We start from the raw sequence: 21,359 nt of genomic DNA, 5'->3' as shown, positions 1-21,359 counted from the left end.
GCACATACACTGAACCACACACACACACACACACTTTGTGGCTGTGCTAGCTAGTGACCACTCTGCAAAGCTGCCTCCAGTGCAAGCAATAACATCCATTTCAGACAGAAGATGAGGTATGTTACCTGTAAAAAAAAAATATATGGCAATGTTTGTATGACCCCCTTTCAAACAGCCCCTTATTTTCCACTTCTTTGCAGGTATACCCCTTATATACATTTCAGTGGGTAACTGGCCAATTGGGAGGGGTGGAGGTATTGTTAACTTCTTGCCGCACGGATCCCTTTTACGAGATCATTTTCGTAAACAACCGCTGAATTGCAGCGCGCCAAATTCAAAAATAATACTAAAAATATTTATAAATCATGAAATCACAAGTGAAATATACCAAAAAACAGTTTAGCTTGTTGTTAATCCCCTTTTCGTGTCAGATTTTGAAAATATGCTTTACAGCGAAAGCAATCCAAGCATTTGTGAGTGTATCAATCACTGCTAGAACAGCTAGCCTTAAATTAGCTTGGTCACGAAAGTCAGAAAAGCAATCAAATTAATCGCTTACCTTTGATAATCTTCGGATGTTTGTTTGCAATTAGCTGAAAGAGGCAATTTAAATTGGGGCGGGGTTAAACAATGGAAGTGTTAAGGAATCATGACTGTCTTTAGATGGCTTTTATTTTTCTGTGTATTTTAACCCCTACCCCTTTCAGATATATTAGAAAGCTGGTATAAAATCCAGGCATGGTAAATTAGTGGAGTTTTGGTATGTGTATGAATGGGGTATAAAAGCCAACCTGCTCAGCCTGGCTCTACAGTGAAGACATCACACTGACACACACACACACACAAATCTATCCATCTCTTTCTTTATATCCATCTCCATATACAGTGGGGAGAACAAGTATTTGATACACTGCCGATGTTGCAGGTTTTCCTACTTACAAAGCATGTAGAGGTCTGTAATTTTTATCGTAGGTACACTTCAACTGTGAGAAACGGAATCTAAAACAAAAATTCAGAAAATCACATTGTATGATTTTTAAGTAATTAATTTGCATTTTATTTATTTATTTATTCCGCACGACTGTGTGATCACGCTCTCCACAGCCAATGTTTATTTATTTAACCTTTATTTAACCAGGTAGGCCAGTTGAGAACAATTTCTAATTTACAACTGCAACCTGGCAAAGATAAAGCAAAGCAGTGTGACACAAACAACAACACAGAGTTACACATGGAATAAACACACGTACAGTCAATAATACAATAGAAAAAATCTATACAGTGTGAGCAAATTATGTAAGATTAGAGAGGTAGGGCAATAAATAGGCCATTGTGGCGAAGTAATTACAATTTAGCAATTAAACACTGGAGTGATAGATGTGCAGAAGATGAATGTGCAAGTAGAGATACTGGGGTGCAAAGGAGCCAAAAAATAAATAACAATATGTGGATGAGGTATTTGGATGGGCTATTTACAGATGGGATATGTACAGGTGCAATGATCTGTGAGCTGCTCTGACAGCTGACGCTTAAAGTTAGTGAGGGAGATATGAGTCTCCAGCTTCAGTGATTTTTGCAATTCATTCCAGTCATTGGCAGCAGAGAACTGGAAGGAAAGGCGGAACAAAGGAGGAATTGGCTTTGCTATGGGTGGGTGCTGCTATGGTGACCAGTGAGCTGAGATAAGGCGGGGCTTTACCTAGCAAAGACTTATAGATGACCTGGAGCCAGTGGGTTTGGCGACGAATATGAAGCGAGGGCCAGCCAATGAGAGCATACAGGTCGCAGTGGTGGGTAGTATATGGTGCTTTGGTGACAAAACGGATAGACTGCATCCAATTGGCTGAGTAGAGTGTTGGAGGCTATTTTATAAATTACATCGCCGAAGTCAAGGATCGGTAGGATGGTCAGTTTTACGAGGGTATGTTTGGCAGCAAGAATGAAGGATGCTTTTTTACGAAATAAGAAGCCGATTCTCAATTTCATTTTGGATTGGAGATGCTTAATGTGAGTCTGGAAGGAGAGCTTACAGTCTAACCAGACGCCAGGTATTTGTAAATCTCCACATATTCTAAGTCAGAACCGTCCAGAGTAGTGATGGACGGGCGGGCAGGTGGGGGCAGCGATTGGTTGAAGAGCATGCATTTAGTTTTACTTGCATTTAAGAGCAGTTGGAGGCCACAGAAGGAGATTTGTATGGCATTGAAGCTCGTCTAGAAGTTAGTTAACACAGTGTCCAAAGAAGGGCCAGAAGTATACAGAATGGTGTCGTCTGCGTAGAGGTGGATCAGAGAATCACCAGCAGCAAGAGCGACATCATTGATGTATACAGAGAAAAGAGTCGGCTCAAGAATGTAACCCTGTGGTACACCCATAGAGACTGCCAGAGGTCCGGACAACAGGCCCTCCGATTTGACACACTGAACTCTGTCTTAGAAGTAGTTGGTGAACCAGGCGAGGCAGTCATTTGAGAAACCAAGGCTGTTGAGTCCGCCGATAAGAGTGTGGTGATTGACAGATTTGAAAGCCTTGGCCAGGTAGATGAATACGGGCTGCAAAGTATTGTCTTTTATCAATGGCGGTCATGATATCGTTCAGGACCTTGAGCGTGGCTGAGGTGCACCCACGGCCAGCTTGGAAACCAGATTGCATAGCAGAGAAGGTACGGTGGGATTCGAAATGGTCGGTGATCTGTTTGTTAACTTGGCTTTCTAAGACCTTAGAAAGGCAGGGTATGATAGATATAGGTTTGTAACAGTTTGGGTCTAGAGTGTCTCCCCCTTTGAAGAGGGGGATGACCGCGGCAGTTTTCCAATCTTTGGGGATCTCAGACGATACAAAAGAGAAGTTGAACAGGCTAGTAATAGGGGTTGCAACAATTGCGGCGGATAATTTTAGAAAGAGAAGGTCCAGATTGTCTAGTCCAGCTGATTTGTAGGAGTCCAGATTTTGCAACTCTTTCAGAACATCAGCTATCTGGATTTGGGTGAAGGAGAAATGGGAGGTTTGGGCACGTTGCTGTGGGGGGTGCAGGGCTGTTGATCGGGGTAGGGGTAGCCAGGTGAAAGCACGGCCAGCCGTAGAAAAATGCTTATTGAAATTCTCAATTATCGTGGATTTAATCGGTGGGGACAGTGTTTCCTAGCCTCGGTGCAGTGGGCAGCTGGGAGGAGGTGCTTTTATTCTCCATGGACTTTACAGTGTCCCAGAACTTTTTGGAGTTTGTGCTGCAGGATGCACATTTCTGTTAGGAAAGCAAAGTCTAGCTTTTTCAAACTGCCTGTGTATATTGGTTCCTAACTTCCCTGAAAGGTTGCATATCGCGGGGGCTATTCGATGCTAATGCAGTCTGCCACAGGATGTTTTTGTGCTGGTCAAGGGCAGACAGGTCTGGAGTGAACCACGGGCGATATCTGTTCCTGGTTCTACATTTTTTGAATTGGGCATGCTTATTTAAGATGGTGAGGAAAGCACTTTTAAAGAATAACCAGGCATCCTCTGCTGACGGAATGAGATCAATATCCTTCCAGGATACACGGGCCAGGTCGATTAGAAAGGCCTGCTCGCTGAAGTGTTTTAGGGAGCGTTTGACAGTGATGAGGGGTGGTCGTTTGACCGCAGACCCATTACGCACGCAGGCAATGAGGCAGTGATCGCTGAGATCCTGGTTGAAGACAGCAGAGGTGTGTTTGGAGGGCAGGTTGGTCAGGATGATATCTATGGAGGGTGCCCGTGTTTACAGATTTGGGGTTGTACCTGGTAGATTCATTGATAATTTGTGTGAGATTGAGAGCATCTAGTTTAGATTGTAGGACGGCTGGGGTGTTAAGCATGTCCCAGTTTAGGTCACCTAACAGTACGAGCTCTGAAGATAGATGGGGGGCAATCAATTCACATATGGTGTCCAGGGCACAGCTGGGGGCAGAAGGTGGTCTATAACAAGCAGCAACGGTGAGAGACTTGTTGCTGGAAAGGTGTATTTTTAAGAGTAGAAGCTCGAATTGTTTGGGCACAGACCTGGATAGTATGACAAAACTCTGCAGGCTATCTCTGCGGTAGATTGAAACGCCGCCCCCTTTGGCAGTTCTATCTTGTCGGAAGATGTTATAGTTAGGGATGGAAATGTCAGGATTTTTGGTGGCCTTCCTAAGCCAGGATTCAGACACGGCTAGGACATCCAGGTTGGCAGAGTGTGCTAAAGCAGTGAGTAAAATAAACTTAGGGGGGAGGCTTCTAATGTTAACATGCATGAAACCAAGGATTTTACGGTTACAATAGTCAACAAATGAGAGCGCCTGGTGAATGGGAGTGGAGCTAGGTGCTGCAGCGCCTGGATTAACCTCTACATCACCAGAGGAACAGAGGAGGAGTAGGATAAGAGTATGGCTAAAGGCCATAAGAACTGATCGTCTAGCGCGTTCGAAACAGAGAATAAAAGGAGCAGGTTTCTGGGCGCGGAAGAATAGATTCAAGGCATAATGTACAGACAAGGGTATGGTAGTATCTTAATAGAGTGGAGGTAAACCTAGCCACTGAGTGACCATGAAAGAGGTTTTGTCTCTAGAGACATCATTTAGACCAGGTGAGGTCACCGCATGTCTGGGAGGTGAAACAAAAGGAATAGCTAAGGCATATTGAACAGGGCTGGAGGATCCACAGTGAAATAAAACAATAATCACTAACCAAAACGGCAATGGACAAGATATATTGACATTAGGGAGAGGCATGCGTAGCCGAGTGATCATAGGGATCAGTGGGAAGCTAGGCAAGCTGGAGACACAGTGATTCAGACAGCAAACGGGCCGGGGCTAGCCGAAGGGCCTTAGGGGGACGTCGTGACGGAAGAAGTCTGTTGTAGCCCCCTCGGACGGTTACGTCGGCAGACCAGTCGTGTTGGATCGGCAGGGCTCCGTGTAGGCAGTAAAAGGGTCCAGGCCAGTTGGCAAAATAGGTATTGTAGCCCAAGAAATTGGCTGATGGTCCTCTTCAGCTAACAGTCCGATATGCTCTAGACAGCTAGCGGGCCGCGGATAGCAGGCTAGCGGATGGGCCTTCAGGGGACGTTGTGACAGAGGAGCCTGTTGAAACCCCTCGGGCAGATTACGTCGGTAGACCATTCGTGTTGGAATCGGCAGGGCTCCATGTCGGCAGTAAAAGGGGTCCAGGCCGATTGGCAAAATATGTATTGTAGCCCAAGGAGTGGCTGATGGACCTCTTCAGCTAGCCGGGAGATGAGCCTAGCACGAGGCTTGTTCCAGGCTCACTGGTGCTTGCTTCGGGACAGAGATGTTATCCAGCGGGTAGCCACTCGGATAGCAGCTAGCTGCGATGATCTAGGTGAAAGGTTCAGAGCTTGCAGTAGGAAACCAGAGATGTGGAGAAAAAGCAGTCCGGTATGCTCTGGGTTGAATCACGCTGTGCAGACCGGCAGGAGTTGACCAGGCTAGGGTGAGCTGATGACTGCTGGCAGTGGCTAACTGACTACTAGCTAGTAAGCTGGCTAGCTACTGTTGGGGGTTTCGGTTCAAAAGTATAAAAAATAGCAGATCCATACCACATTGGGTGAGGCGGGTTGCAGGAGAGTATTGTTGAGAGGTTAAAAAAGTAAAAAATATATACGAAGAAAAAAAGATATATACACGGGACATGACAAAGATGTCTGAACTGCTACGCCATCTTGGAATGTGTCGAGCGAGAGAGCGAGAGAGAGAGAGAGCGAGAGAGAGATCAGTTCTATTAAAGTTGAGATCTCCAACAATTCCTACAGCATTGTTTGATATTTCAATTATTGACAATATTATAAAATACAATGCCACAAAATGGACTCCAGCAAGAAAACACCATAGTAGAAAGTGTAATCTCTCCCTCCACTCCTCTCTCCCCCTCTCTCTCCAGACCTCTACAGGAAGTCATAATTACCCGCTAATTAAGCTCGGAGAGATATAGCAGTACTAATGGACTCAGCCATTCCATTCCCACCACTTTATTGAGCTGCAAATCATGACACAATGGTCATGGACACAACTTCAAGCTTGTGTTCCAAATTGCACTATTTTTCATATACAGTTTACTATAATTGACCAGGGCACATAGGGCTCTGGTCAAAGGTAGTGCACCATAAATAGGGAATAGGGTTCCATTTGGGATGTAGACTGGAGGTCATGACTCCATCGGCCTGTGGCTCAATTAAAGACAGAGAAGAGGAGAGCAGAGAAGAGGAGAGCAGAGAAGAGAAGACAGGCTAGGCTACTCCATGTTGATTGGTAGTTGGTCGACAGCAGAGCTCAGAACCTCCTCAGGGAGAAAGATACAGTCAGACGGCTCCTGTTACAGCGAGCTAACATCTCTAACATCACTTGCCGTTTTCACTGAGGCCACGTGTGTACAGCATCTAACCATAGACTACAAATGGGATTGTAAACAAACATGTAGCTTGCCTTGTCTAATACACCAGTGTAGTGTGTGATACCTCAGTTGTGCACCTTTTGGTTACCTTTTTATGCGACCTGGGCTGAAGCACATCTGGGTGCACTCTCATTCTAATGGACATTGTCGTGTCTAATAAACCCAGTGATCGTCAACCCCTAATTCCTGGCCCGGCACTGATCCCTGCGATGTTGCCGACCTGTCCCTCAGATGGATGGCTAGCTAGCCTATACTGATTTAGTCAGCTTTCAAGAGCTCGGTTTTTGTTTTCTCTAAGAATGTTTTATCGATCAACTCACCACTTGATGAAATTGAGGTAAATATAATGGATAACATGATCACTCTCAGGTTATTTCTCAAAAGTGGTGGGTGCTGAATCTTCGTAAGTAAAGTCCATAGTAAATGACAAGGACAGCACAGCAATCTTAATCTGATCATCCTGTTGCAGAAGACCTTTTCTTGCAATGTAGCAAATGTAAAAATTGTAGTGTATTCCAGGTTTAAAAAGGCTACTGAAGTTTGTAATATCCTCTTTGAAATTTCAGACTTGATTTTCCTTTACGAAAAATGTATCAACCCTTACAAAAATGGCCATGGTTTATAACCACTTTTCCTTCTGCTGCAGAATTATTTCCCTGCTGTAGCAAACTGGCTCAAATTAAGATCCTACACCAGTACAATAGATGCATAATATACAGCAGGGGTGTCAAACTCATTCCACGGAGGGCCTAGTGTCTGCAGGTTTTTGGTTTTTCCTTTCAATAAAGCCCTAGACAACCAGGTGTGGGGAGTTCCTAACTAATTAGTGATGTTAATTCATCAATCAAGTACAAGGGAGAAGCGAAAACCCGCAGACACTCGGCCCTCCGTGGAATGAGTTTGACACCTGTGATATACAGTATGTTAAAGAACTGAGGGGGAGCTTACTTTCATTAGAGCCTCCCTGATTCTCATCCCAGGTCCTCACATAGTCATCCTGCAGAGACAGAGAGATCCAGGTTAACCCACAGCAAAATAAGCATCATGATTAACTGAGTGAGTGAGTCACTGGTTACGTCCAAAATAGCACCCTATTGCCTATATAGTGCATTACTTACCCTATATACTCTGGTCAAAAGTAGTGCACTATATAGGGACTGAAGCGCCGTTTGTTGAACATACGGCATCAGGGGGACCGGTCTTTTAATTGTATTTGTTACTTTTTCTTCTTAATTAGAACATTAATCGTTCTCATTAAAATGGACAAGTTGAGAGAGAGACAGAGAGAGAGAGAGATGTATATGAAAGAGAGAGAGAGAGAGGGAGAGAGAGAAATGTACAGTATATGTAAGAGAGAGAGGTTAGGGTGGGTGGGTAGAGAGAGTGTAAATGGCGATAGAGAGACAGAGACATAATGAAAATTAGTTACAAGCATTCAAAAAAGACATCAAAGAAAAAGGGATGGGTAGAATATAGATGAAGAAATAAACTGACCTCTACTTCCTGGTAGAACGAGAGGCAGAGGAGAAGAAGAAAAGAAGGATAGTTAGACGATAAGAATGTGTAACATCAGATATACTGAGGTGTATTCATCAACATTTATCACCATGTTCAATATAGAGCGTCTCTTGATTCATGGTCTCCACAGAGACACAATGAATAGCAACGAGCTTTAGCTAGCAGTGAATTAACATATAATTGATTATGCAATAACAACAAAAAAACACAATATAAGATTTCCCCCAGTACCAATAGGAGGTAAAGGGCACATTTCCTCCAGTACCAATAGAGGTAAAGGGCACATTTCCCCCAGTACCAATAGAGGTAAAGGGCACATTTCACACATTATCAATAGAGGTAAAGGTCACATTTCCCCCAGTATCAATAGAGGTAAAGGGCACATTTCCCCCAGTACCAATAGAGGTAAAGGGCACATTTCCCCCAGTACCAATAGAGGTAAAGGGCACATTTCCCCCAGTACCAATAGAGGTAAAGGGCACATTTCCCCCAGTACCAATAGAGGTAAAGGGCACATTTCCCCCAGTACCAATAGAGGTAAAGGGCACATTTCCCCCAGTATCAATAGAGGTAAAGGGCACATTTCCCCCAGTACCAATAGAGGTAAAGGGCACATTTCCCCCAGTATCAATAGAGGTAAAGGGCACATTTCCCCCAGTATCAATAGAGGTAAAGGGCACATTTCCCCCAGTATCAATAGAGGTAAAGGGCACATTTCCCCCAGTATCAATAGAGGTAAAGGGCACATTTCCCCCAGTATCAATAGAGGTAAAGGGCACATTTCCCCCAGTATCAATAGAGGTAAAGGGCACATTTCCCCCAGTATCAATAGAGGTAAAGGGCAGATTTCCCCCAGTACCAATAGAGGTAAAGGGCACATTTCCCCCAGTACCAATAGAGGTAAAGGGCACATTTCCCCCAGTATCAATAGAGGTAAAGGGCACATTTCCACCAGTATCAATAGAGGTAAAGGGCACATTTCCCCCAGTATCAATAGAGGTAAAGGGCACATTTCCCCCAGTACCAATAGAGGTAAAGAACAGATTTCCCCCAGTACCAATAGAGGTAAAGGGCACATTTCCCCCAGTATCAATAGAGGTAAAGGGCACATTTCCCCCAGTACCAATAGAGGTAAAGGGCACATTTCCCCCAGTACCAATAGAGGTAAAGGGCACATTTCCCCCAGTATCAATAGAGGTAAAGGTCACATTTGCCCCAGTACCAATAGAGGTAAAGGGCACATTTCCCCCAGTACCAATAGAGGTAAAGGGCACATTTCCCCCAGTACCAATAGAGGTAAAGGGCACATTTCCCCCAGTACCAATAGAGGTAAAGGGCACATTTCCCCCAGTACCAATAGAGGTAAAGGGCACATTTCCCCCAGTACCAATAGAGGTAAAGGGCACATTTCCCCCAGTATCAATAGAGGTAAAGGGCACATTTCCCCCAGTACCAATAGAGGTAAAGGGCACATTTCCCCCAGTATCAATAGAGGTAAAGGGCACATTTCCCCCAGTACCAATAGAGGTAAAGGGCACATTTCCCCCAGTACCAATAGAGGTAAAGGGCACATTTCCCCCAGTACCAATAGAGGTAAAGGGCACATTTCCCCCAGTACCAATAGAGGTAAAGGGCACATTTCCCCCAGTATCAATAGAGGTAAAGGTCACATTTCCCCCAGTACCAATAGAGGTAAAGGGCACATTTCCCCCAGTACCAATAGAGGTAAAGGGCACATTTCCCCCAGTACCAATAGAGGTAAAGGGCACATTTCCCCCAGTACCAATAGAGGTAAAGGGCACATTTCCCCCAGTACCAATAGAGGTAAAGGGCACATTTCCCCCAGTACCAATAGAGGTAAAGGGCACATTTCCCCCAGTATCAATAGAGGTAAAGGGCACATTTCCCCCAGTACCAATAGAGGTAAAGGGCACATTTCCCCCAGTATCAATAGAGGTAAAGGGCACATTTCCCCCAGTACCAATAGAGGTAAAGGGCACATTTCCCCCAGTACCAATAGAGGTAAAGGGCACATTTCCCCCAGTACCAATAGAGGTAAAGGGCACATTTCCCCCAGTATCAATAGAGGTAAAGGTCATATTTTCCCAGTATCAATAGATAAGCATACATTTACATTGTGATATGGTACCTGTATTAGTTTGGTTGTGATATTCTCTATAGCAAACTCCAAAGAAATTAAGCATACTGACATAGGCCTATCGCTTGGCCTCAAAACAGTAAATAGCCCTTTAGAGAAATATACGGTCTGCCTCCTTAGCGATGGTATACTCCGTAGGATATACATCACCATAAACACTTACTGTACTGGAAGAGGGGGTGCCAAATAGCTCTCTGGAGGAAACAATAAAGCGTGACACACTCATAAAGGCATCCTGGGGTCTCTGCCCTCTCTCCTCGCTCTGCTCACTCTCCTCTCTCTACATCCAGGGTGGCCTGTTATCATGTAGGTAAATATTTTATGCACATTTTCCCCACCAGTGGTGTGTTCCTGTAACGGATGTGAAATGGCTAGCTAGTTAGCGGGTACGCGCTAGTAGCATTTCAATCAGTTACGTCACTTGCTCTGAGACTTCAAGTAGGGTTGCCCCTTGCTCTGCAAGGGCCGCGGCCTTTGTGGAGCGATGGGTAACGATGTTTCGTGGGCGACCGTTGTTGATGTGTGCAGAAGGTCCAAGGTTCGCGCCCGTGTCGGGGCGAGGGGACGACGTAAAGTTATACTGTTACATTTCCACCAAACTGACTTGTTGCAGATAAAAATCAGGGTGTGATGACAGTAGTGCACACAAAATGTACTACTGTCAGTTTGGTACTTTTTTGATTAAGTTTTCATGTACCGAATAATCTACAGTTCAATGTGTTCCCATCGCATTTTAAACTCTACAGATAGTTTTACAGACGTCATTTCAACCCAAAGATTTGATGTGATCACGGTGAATCAACGTGGAAAACAGATTGGATTTGCAAAAAGTCATTAACCTAAGGGGATTTCATTATTCATTTTTTTATCCTACTTTTATCCTAAATCCAATGACAGGGAAAAATGTTTGCTTGATTTCATGTTGAATTAACATTAGTTGACAACTGAACTAAATGTAAATCAAAACTAGGCGTTGAACTTACAGTATTTCCCAATTGTTTACACACTAAAATTGGAACTTGAAACGCAAATCACCGAAACCTGAAACTCATGTACCAAATCCTTAAACCAAGTCTGCAAAATTGCAAGCACAATTCCTGCTTTACACTCAGTTTTCAGATCTATATCACACTTTCTGCAAAACACTACACACAGTTCTCTACATTAGGCACAACATTCAAAATTAAAAACTCTTCAGTCCCTTTGGAAAGCAACGCCAATCACAATGTCAAGCTTTATACACCAATTGACAACACCCACTCCTCACAGGTGTAAATGTATACATATGTATATAAATGTGTATGTATATATGTATGTATATATACATACATATAATATATATATACACTGCTCAAAAAAATAAAGGGAACACCTAAACAATAAAATGTAACTCCAAGTAAATCACACTTCTGTGAAATCAAACTGTCCACTTAGGAAGCAACACTGATTGACAATACATTTCACATGCTGTTGTGCAAATGGAATAGACAAAAGGTGGAAATTATAGGCAATTAGCAAGACACCCCCAAAAAAGGAGTGATTCTGCAGGTGGTGACCACAGACCACTTCTCAGTTCCTATGCTTCCTGGCTGATGTTTTGGTCACTTTTGAATGCTGGCGGTGCTCTCACTCTAGTGGTAACATGAGACGGAGTCTACAACTCACACAAGTGGCTCAGGTAGTGCAGTTCATCCAGGATGGCACATCAATGCGAGCTGTGGCAAAAAGGTTTGCTGTGTCTGTCAGCGTAATGTCCAGAGCATGGAGGCGCTACCAGGAGATAGGCCAGTACATCAGGAGACGTGGAGGAGGCTGTAGAAGGGCAACAACCCAGCAGCAGGACCGCTACCTCCGCCTTTGTGCAAGGAGGTGCACTGCCAGCGCCCTGCAAAATGACCTCCAGCAGGCCACAAATGTGCATGTGTCTGCTCAAACGGTCAGAAACAGACTCCATGAGGGTGGTATGAGGGCCCGACGTCCACAGGTGGGGGTTGTGCTTACAGCCCAACACCGTGCAGGACGTTTGGCATTTGCCAGAGAACACCAAGATTGGCAAATTCGCCACTGGCGCCCTGTGCTCTTCACAGATGAAAGCAGGTTCACACTGAGCACATGAGCAATCTTTTACTACCGGCTACAGTGTAACACTGAAAATGCATAAACCTACTGATGGGATATTCATAAGTAGTGTTTTGTGTTGAGCACATCAGTGTGTTGTTGGTTGGTAGACAGATCTCTTCATATGACGCATGTGTGCGTCCTTTTGATGCCAAAAAAATATTTTGGAAAGAGAGAAAACAGTTTGAATACAGTGTTTGCTTTTGCTAGAGATTTATAGAGTTTTGTGTTTGTGGTTTTGTGTTTAGAGTTTTGGGAAAATGGCCCAAAGATTCAGAAAATGTGTGTAAACAATTGTGGAAAACTGTAAGTCTGTGCCCAGTGGGAAGAGTGTGTGAGTCAGAGTTTACGGGCCGACCATTAATCGGATGCCTCTGATGTTTCTGTTATTGATGATGAAGCTCTTGCATTATTTAACAGTGTGCGTCGAGAAGTAGAACCCATTTTCTAAACTGCACAGGGTAGCAAGGTGACTTTGAAGTTTAATTGCAGTTTGTGGCAACTAGGCAATGTCAAAAGGCTGAAAGAAGGTCACCATATCCCAAATCATTCTGTTATGCAAATGCCTGCCAAGCCTCAAGGATGCATATACATTTACATGTTAGTCATTTAGCAGACGCTCCTATCCAGAGAGACTTACAGTTAGTGAGTGGATACATTTTTGTACTTTTTCTTACTGCATGGATGTAGCTAACACAAAAGACCTCAAACCCAATTGACAAATATCCAGTCGTATCACAAGTCTGTTAAAAGTGGGATATAGTAACACTGTCAGTTTTAACTCCTTTAAAAGAGATTATCTGGCACTTTTAGCCAGTAGTTCTGAAAGTAGCGCTCATGAGACTGTTTCAAGGACAGCTTTTTTCCATCTACGTAACATTGCAAAAATCAGAAATTTTCAGTCCAAAAATGATGCAGAAAAATTAATCCATGCATTTGTTACTTCTAGGTTAGACTACTGCAATGCTCTACTTTCCGGCTACCCGGATAAAGCACTAAATAAACTTCAGTTAGTGCTAAATACGGCTGCTAGAATCCTGACTAGAACCAAGAAATTTGATCATATTACTCCAGTGCTAGCCTCTCTACACTGGCTTCCTGTTAAGGCAAGGGCTGATTTCAAGGTTTTACTGTTAACCTATAAAGCGTTACATGGGCTTGCTCCTACCTATCTTTCCGAGTTGGTCCTGCCGTACATACCAATACGTACGCTACGGTCACAAGACGCAGGCCTCCTAATTGTCCCTAGAATTTCTAAGCAAACAGCGTGAGGCAGGGCTTTCTCCTATAGATCTCCATTTTTATGGAACAGTCTGCCTACCCATGTGAGAGACGCAGACTCGGTCTCAACCTTTAAGTCTTTACTGAAGACTTATCTCTTCAGTAGGTCATATGATTGAGTGTAGTCTGGCCCAGGAGTGTGAAGGTGAATGGAAAGGCTCTGGAGCAACGAACCGCCCTTGCTGTCTCTGCCTGGCCGGTTACCCTCTCTCCACTGGGATTCTCTGCCTCTAACCCTATTACAGGGGCTGAGTCACTGGCTTACTGGTGCTCTTTCATGCCGTCCCTGGGAGGGGTGCGTCACTTGAGTGGGTTGAGTTACTGACGTGATCTTCCTGTCTGGGTTGGCGCCCCCCCTTGGTTTGTGCTGTGGTGGAGATCTTTGTTGGCTATACTCGGCCTTGTCTCAGGATTATAAGTTGGTGGTTGAAGATATCCCTCCAGTGGTGCGGAGGCTGTGCTTTGGCAAAGTGGGTGGGGTTATATCCTTCCTATTTGGCCCTGTCCGGGGGTATCTTCGGATGGGGCCACAGTGTCTCCTGACCGCTCCTGTCTCAGCCTCCAGTATTTATGCTGCAGTAGTTTGTGTCGGGGGGCTAGGGTCAGTTGGTTATACCTGGAGTACTTCTCCTGTCTTATCCAGTGTCCTGTGTGAATTTAAGTATGCTTTCTCTAATTCTCTCGTTCTCTCTTTCTTTCTCTCTCTCTGAGAACCTGAGCCCTAGGACCATACGTCAGGACTACCGGGCATGACGACTCCTTGCTGTCCCCAGTCCGCCTGGCCTTGCTGCTATTCCAGTTTCAACTGTTCTGCCTGCGGTTACGGAACGCCTACCTGTCCCAGACCTGCTGTTTTCAACTCTTAATGATCGGCTATGAAAATCCAACTGAGATTTATTCCTGATTATTATTTGACCATGCTTGTCATTTATGAAAATTTTGAAAATCTTGGCTCTCTCTAATTTTCTCCTTCTCTCTTTCTTTCTCTCAGAGGACCTGAGCCCTGGGACCATACGTCGGGACTGCCGGGCGTGGTGGCTCCTTGCTGTCCCCAGTCCGCCTGGCCTTGCTGCTGTTCCGGTTTCAGCTGTTCTGCCTGCGGTTATGGAACCGCCACCTGTCCCAGACCTGTTGTTTTTCAACTCTTAATGATCGGCTATGAAAAGCCAACTGAAAATTATTCATGATTATTATTTGACCATGCTTGTCACTTATGAAAATTTTTGAACATCTTGGTATAGTTCTGTTATAATCTCCACCCGGCACAGCCAGAAGAGGACTGGCCACCCCTCATAGCCTGGTTCCTCTCTAGGTTTCTTCCTAGGTTTTGGCCTTTCTAGGGAGTTTTTCCTAGCCACCGTGCTTCTACACCTGCATTCTAGCTGTTTGGGGTTTTAGGCTGGGTCTCTGTACAGCTCTTCGAGATATTAGCTGATGTACGAAGGGCTATATAAAAGAAACTTGATTGATTGATTGATGAGCCAAAAGTGGTCCCCGGAAAATTGCGAACTACGTCACATACTGTATGTGCAGATATATGCACCACATCATTGCTTTCTCTCTCGCTCTGCTGTGTGTGCATCTTGCTAGTGGTTAATGAAATGGCGATGGCTAGAACTCAAATTGTTTGGGGGCTGGCTAACATGAGGGAAAATGGAGGGAAAATGGAGCCACACAGATTACAGTAAACAGTTGCTTTCAAACATTGCTAATTGAGGTAAAACAGTAATTCTGCTCATAGATTATGCATGTATGAACTACACATTGACACATCCAGCTCAAAGCGGGAGGTTTAAAAAAGACTTACTAGTTGCCAAAGTTCCGTGGCATGTCTGCTTAACTTGGGCTGTCTCAGTATCTGACATGGCAGACAGCTCCCCCCTGCTGTGTATTCACCCTGACTGACAGTATAATCCCTCATATCACTGGGACGAGACTCAGTCTGTATGTGTGGATGTGGTCATGTGCACGTGCTTGTCTGTGAATGATGGGTATTTCTAAGTCAATGTCAGCTGTCACATGCTGTATCCTGCTCAGTTGTCCCAAAGAAAGCGCTGGGGATGGGGTGGATCACAAAAGCAGAACAGAAGGTAGTGGGACATGCACCTCAGATGACAATCTATGCATGCATGACTATCCATACACAATATCATGTCTAGACGAGGAAGGAGCAAATATCCGTATCGTATCAGAGCAACACTGATCTCATAGGGAAAGGCCATATGAATACCTTCACTCCTGACATTACTCAGTGACTGACTTCAGTATCAGTATGCGTATCTGTTCCCTGCAGGAATTGAACCCACAACCATGGGGTTGGCAGCATCACACTCTTACCACTTGAGTCTACAACCGCTCATCATTAAAGGGTAACAATGGGGGATGTTTCTCTACAGAAGCTATTGCCCTCTGAGATGACAGGGAGAGGAAGATAGTGAGTTCTGCTCTGCCTCTGCTTCCGAGTAAATTCAGTTCCGCCCTGCTGCATCACACTACCTGCTGGGCAGCTCTCATTTGGCATGGCATCCAACTGCTGATTTTAGCCTGTGTAAAACTCTGCAGTCTGTACTGTCCTCATTTCTAGTGTCCTCTCAGTCTCCGTATCATTCTCTATATGTTTGGCTCTCAGTTTCTCTCCTCAGTCTTCTTCTCTCTCCCTCTGTTTCTATCTCACTTTCTTTTTCTTTCCACTGCCTCACATCTTCCCTCTTATCTCATCCCCTTTTACCTCTCTTCTATCCTCCTCTCTCCAGTCTTCTCTCATCCAACATGTTGTGTTATGGCAACACTGTTTTGTGTTATGGCAACACTGTTTTGTGTTATGGCAACACTGTTTTGTGTTATGGCAACACTGTTTTGTGTTATGGCAACACTGTTTTGTGTTATGGCAACACTGTTTTGTGTTATGGCAACACTGTTTTGTGTTATGGTGCAGTGCGTTGTGTTATGGTGCAGTGCATTGTGTTATGGCGTTGTGTTATGGTGCAGTGCATTGTGTTATGGCGTTGTGTTATGGTGCAGTGCATTGTGTTATGGCGTTGTGTTGTGGCGTTGTGTTATGGCGCAGTGCGTTGTGTTATGGCGTTGTGTTATGGCGTTGTGTTATGGCGCAGTGCGTTGTGTTATGGCGTTGTGTTATGGCGTTGTGTTATGGTGCAGTGCATTGTGTTATGGCGTTGTGTTATGGCGTTGAGTTATGGCGTTGAGTTATGGCGCAGTGCGTTGTGTTATGGCGCAGTGCGTTGTGTTATGGCGCAGTGCGTTGTGTTATGGCGCAGTGCGTTGTGTTATGGCGCAGTGCGTTGTGTTATGGCGCAGTGCGTTGTGTTATGGCGCAGGGCGTTGTCTTATGGCGCAGTGCGTTGTGTTATGGCGCAGTGCGTTGTGTTATGGCGCAGTGCGTTGTGTTATGGCGCAGTGCGTTGTGTTATGGCGCAGTGCGTTGTGTTATGGCGCAGTGCGTTGTCTTATGGCGCAGTGCGTTGTCTTATGGCGCAGTGCGTTGTCTTATGGCGCAGTGCGTTGTGTTATGGCGCAGTGCGTTGTGTTATGGCGCAGTGCGTTGCGTTAAAGGAGCTGTGAGGCACAGATTAGATCACTAGAGCGTGCTAATTGGTCTATATGTATATGTATGCACACAGGGGTATTCCTCGCTTTCAACCAGGGGTTTCAAGATTAGAAGTGTGGAGGGAATGGAGGTAGATCACGCGCTGCAGTAGCAGCAGCCCACTTCTCTTCTCTGGCTGTAGGGAGGTTTAGGGAGACAGGGTCAGGGCTCGTGTGGGGATCCAGCTCAGAAGCTGCTGATCCAGGGAGGGCTTAGAGAGCTGGGATGGTAGGGAGGTAGAGGGTACAGTAGGAAGTGATATTTGAGAGCTGTCAGAGTGGTGAGGAGGTGAGAGAGGTGTTAAGTACCACTGAGGGAGTATGACTCAAAGAGACGGAGCGAAAGTGGGAGGAGAGAGAAAGCGCGGTAGAGCAAGTGAGAGAGGGAGAGGACAGAGCAGAACGCACATAAGAACAGAGGGAGAGAGAGGTAGAAAGAGAGAGCATGAGAGAGAGATCAATAGATTGTCAGATCAAACTGAACAGAGTGTTAGGGAATGTAAACATGTTGACATCACAGGAAGTGCCCTGAGGTGACCACTCTCAACTGTCCATTACAAAGACAACACCTTGACACCGTGTGTGTGTGTGTGTGTGTGTGTGTTTCAGTTTCCACTGCCAATGCTGTTAATGAGACAATATTTTTTTTTGTCTTCATAAAAGGAGGTAAAGAGGAAAGTACATGTTTATTTAAATCTCACCTTAATTGACTACCAGCACAATGTTCTCGCATGAAGTCAGGGGAGTGGGCAAGATTATGATTAGGAAGCTTGGCACTGGAGCACAATTTTCTATAGCCTTTTCCCAGTAGAAAAGGCACATTGGAACTATATTCAGTGGATCCACATTAGCCGACTTGGTGACTCATGAGATGATAGACATTGTTTCAATATTGGTTCAATACAGGCCCAATTCATTGCTCTGAACAGTATTTGATTTTACAGGATGAGTACTCTAAAAGAGCAGAAATTGACTGAAATGTTAAAAGCCTCTAAGTGTTTCCATTTCCCCATGCTGTGTTACTAATCTAGTGCCCTTTAAAATCTGTTAGATTTTTTGCCTGATTCTGTCTAAGCCCTGTCTAAGCAGGGAGGGGGGTTTACTACTAAACTATATGGAATTGTTTTAAGAAGGGTCATTCCAAGGATAATTTTTCTATTTAATTTTGAATTTTAAGACCCCTTGAAATATCCCATTTTTATTTATTTTTTACTTGCAGAATATTTTTGGGTCCTAGCTGCTATTAGCCCATACAAACGCATTGAATAACAGATTCACTTTTGAGTCCCCCCCCAAAAATCTAAAGCAAATTTGTTCTGAAGTGTCTGTCCTATAATCAGGAAACATTTTGTTTTATATATATTTAACCCCTTATTTTTGTCACTAAACAGTCTCCATATATTTTTTCAACTAGTACTTGTGAGTCTTGTGAGGCCTGTCGGCTTTCTAGAGCAAAACATGCATGGGCTACTTTGTAGTTAACATTTAATTGAGAAGGCTTTTGGGAAAGCCTTTCCATCTACCTGTCACGACTTCCGCCGAAGTCGGCTCCTCTCCTTGTTTGGCCGGCGTCGTCACCGGCTTTCTAGCCATCGCCGCTCCATTTTTCATGTATCCATTTGTTTTGTCTTGTTCCCTGCACACCTGGTTTTCATTCCCCAATCAATCTACATGACTGGCTTGTTTTTTCCGTGTTATTTTTCACAAAGATGTTTATTGTTAAACATAATTCTTGACTGTTTTGCGCATTGCACTTTTGCCTAAATAAAGTGTGCGCCTGTTCACAAATCTCTGCTCTCCTGCACCTGACTTCGCTACCAGTACGCACACATCTGACACTACCAGAAGACGGCTGTCAACACATTAGCATCATCGCTAACAGCTACACAAAGTAGTAGACAAATGCTCGCACACAGACATGGGCATTCCTGTGCTGTTGCATCTTCAGAAAGTTGAAGGAAAATACGAATCACTGATGCATTTTGTTCATGTCTTGTGAAAATCTTGGGCAAATGAATGCATTTTCTAATCAATTCAATACATGTGGTTGATTTTCTACTTAGTTAAAAATATATATATATTGATGAATTCTATTTTAATGTCTGATTCCGTTCAGGTTCTCCACAACGCTGATTTTATCCCTCTGTCCTCTGGTGCTGTCAGACACACACAGTGCCTTCTACAGTCTCCCGCTGTAATTGATACACTAGAGATAGAGGGGAGAGGTCTAGAGGGAGATTCAAGCCAAATAGAACAACAATCCTGGGTTAATCCAAGTGTGAAATATTCAGTACTGGGATTATTTCAATACTATTGAAATATTTCAAACACAGCGCAGTTCTCTTCCACAGCACACACATGTACAACGGGAGGAAGTTAAACAGAAAGGTCTACATTCAACACAACACAAGAGCCTGCACAGAAACACAGGCTGTGTCTCAAATGGTACACTATAGCCTATGAAGTGCATTACTTTTGACCAGGGCCCAGGTGGCTCAAGGCAAAACAACACAAGTTCAGTGGCATTTCAGAGACAGACTATGCCACTTTTTAAGAATGATTGTGTCTTTCTAGGAAAACACAATAATTATTGTGTCTTTCCCTATGGGCCCTGGTCAAAAGTAGTGCACTATATAGGGAATAGGGTGTCATTTGGGGCCCCGTGTGGCTCAGTTGGTAGAGCATGGCGCTTGCAACGCCAGGGTTGTGGGTTCGATTCCCACGGGGGGCCAGTACAAAAAAGAATGAATGTATGTACTTGTAAGTCGCTCTGGATAAGAGCGTCTGCTAAATGACTTAAATGTAAATGTTAAATGATTTGGAACGCATCCTGGGAGTGCATAGTGGACGATGATGAAAGGATATTTTTTTCCTCTCTTAATTACATCCCACCTATCTCTCTGCTGCTGGGCCAAGACACCCCACAGTGTAGCATGGTGCTCTCATCCACTAACGCTGTCAATGCTGAACTAGGTGCACTCTATCTACGGTGACTTCCCAAGAGCCCACAACCTCTAGTGCTGGGCCAGGACACCCCACAGCGCTGTCTAGGAGCTGATCTAGGCGCACTCCATCCACGCCCTGCCCGCTGATCTATGTTCACACTCCATCCAATCTACCTTTGATCAGACAAATGACTGCTGCATGTGAAAAAGGTCAGAAGCTTATCAGAGCTCTAGAACAGCACAATCAAAGACTGTCGGTGAGATGATGTCTCTTGACAAAGCTGTACATATGAACCAAATGAGAGCAGTACATTAAACATCTTAATCTGAAAATATAAACAACCTATAAATAAATAATAGTCAAGATAATTGAATAAACAGCTGAATGCCTAGAGCAGGGATGTCAAACATACAGCCTGTGCACAGGCTGGAGACAGTCAAATCCGGCCCATCCGGCCCGCTGGAGGGGATCCAATCCGGCCCGCTGGAGGCGGTCCAATCCGGCCCGCTGGAGGGGGTCCAATCCAGCACATCCGGCCCGCTGGAGGGGGTCCAATCCAGCCCGCTGGATTTATAGAGCACTAATTTTGAGGGCAACGAAATATAACACATTTTCAGTGTGGCCCTCCAGACTTCATTGAAGACCGAATGCGGCCCCCGGGGAAAAATTTGTTCGACACCCCTGGCCTACAGCTTTTCTGTGACAGTCCGAACAAGGGCAATATCCAGGACTAGTACAGTAGGCTACAATAATAATTCCTGGGCATGACCTTAACAGTAATCTCCTGAATAGGATCATCTTTAATGGAATATTTGGCTCCACTGTCACCAATGCTATTATATATAATTATGATCCATATGCTGTTCTGGAGTTACAATGGTACAGGTTCACCCTCACTGTCCGCTGTCCAGCACATACACCACTGGGCTACAGCCATTTGAAAGGACCACAATTCTGGTGAAATTTGTGTTCAAACAGCAAAAAACATTTAATGGCAACTGTATTTTGGAAAATTTCCAATCTGGTTTTCATGCCCACCACAGCACAGACACAGCCTTAAAGCGGTAAATGATCTTAGAAGCAACACAGATGCCAAACAGCTCTCTGTCCTTGTCCTCTTAGATTCAAGTGCTGCATTCGACACTGTTGGCCATGATGTCATTCTGGACAGACTGGAGAAGTGGGTTGGCATCTCTGGTCCAGTTCTAAATTTAACCTGTTGGTGAACATAACTCAGAGAAAATAAACTCAGCAAAAAAAGAAATGTCCTCTCACTGTCAACTGCAATTATTTTCAGCAAACTTAACATGTAAATATTTGTATGAAC

The 21,359-nt window shown here is 44.5% G+C and overlaps 1 protein-coding gene and 1 non-coding gene across 3 annotated transcripts in view; one reads left to right on the top strand and one right to left on the bottom strand.

Moving 5' to 3' along the window:
• Nucleotides 1-21,359, bottom strand: part of LOC129836512 (testican-2-like) — a 72,729-nt gene that overhangs the window by 32,329 nt on the left and 19,041 nt on the right. For both annotated transcript variants that reach the window (XM_055902801.1, XM_055902800.1), the window contains exon 2: nt 7,354-7,402. In XM_055902801.1, the coding sequence (XP_055758776.1) occupies nt 7,354-7,402 (49 nt within the window). The remainder of the gene's footprint in view (nt 1-7,353; nt 7,403-21,359) is intronic.
• On the top strand, nt 19,743-19,818 carry trnaa-ugc (transfer RNA alanine (anticodon UGC)). Its single transcript has one exon. It is a non-coding gene; the product is annotated as a tRNA-Ala (tRNA).

The sequence above is a fragment of the Salvelinus fontinalis genome, chromosome 37 (assembly GCF_029448725.1).
Source record: "Salvelinus fontinalis isolate EN_2023a chromosome 37, ASM2944872v1, whole genome shotgun sequence".
Lineage (NCBI taxonomy): Eukaryota > Metazoa > Chordata > Actinopteri > Salmoniformes > Salmonidae > Salvelinus > Salvelinus fontinalis.
This window is presented reverse-complemented; position numbering and strand designations above follow the sequence as displayed.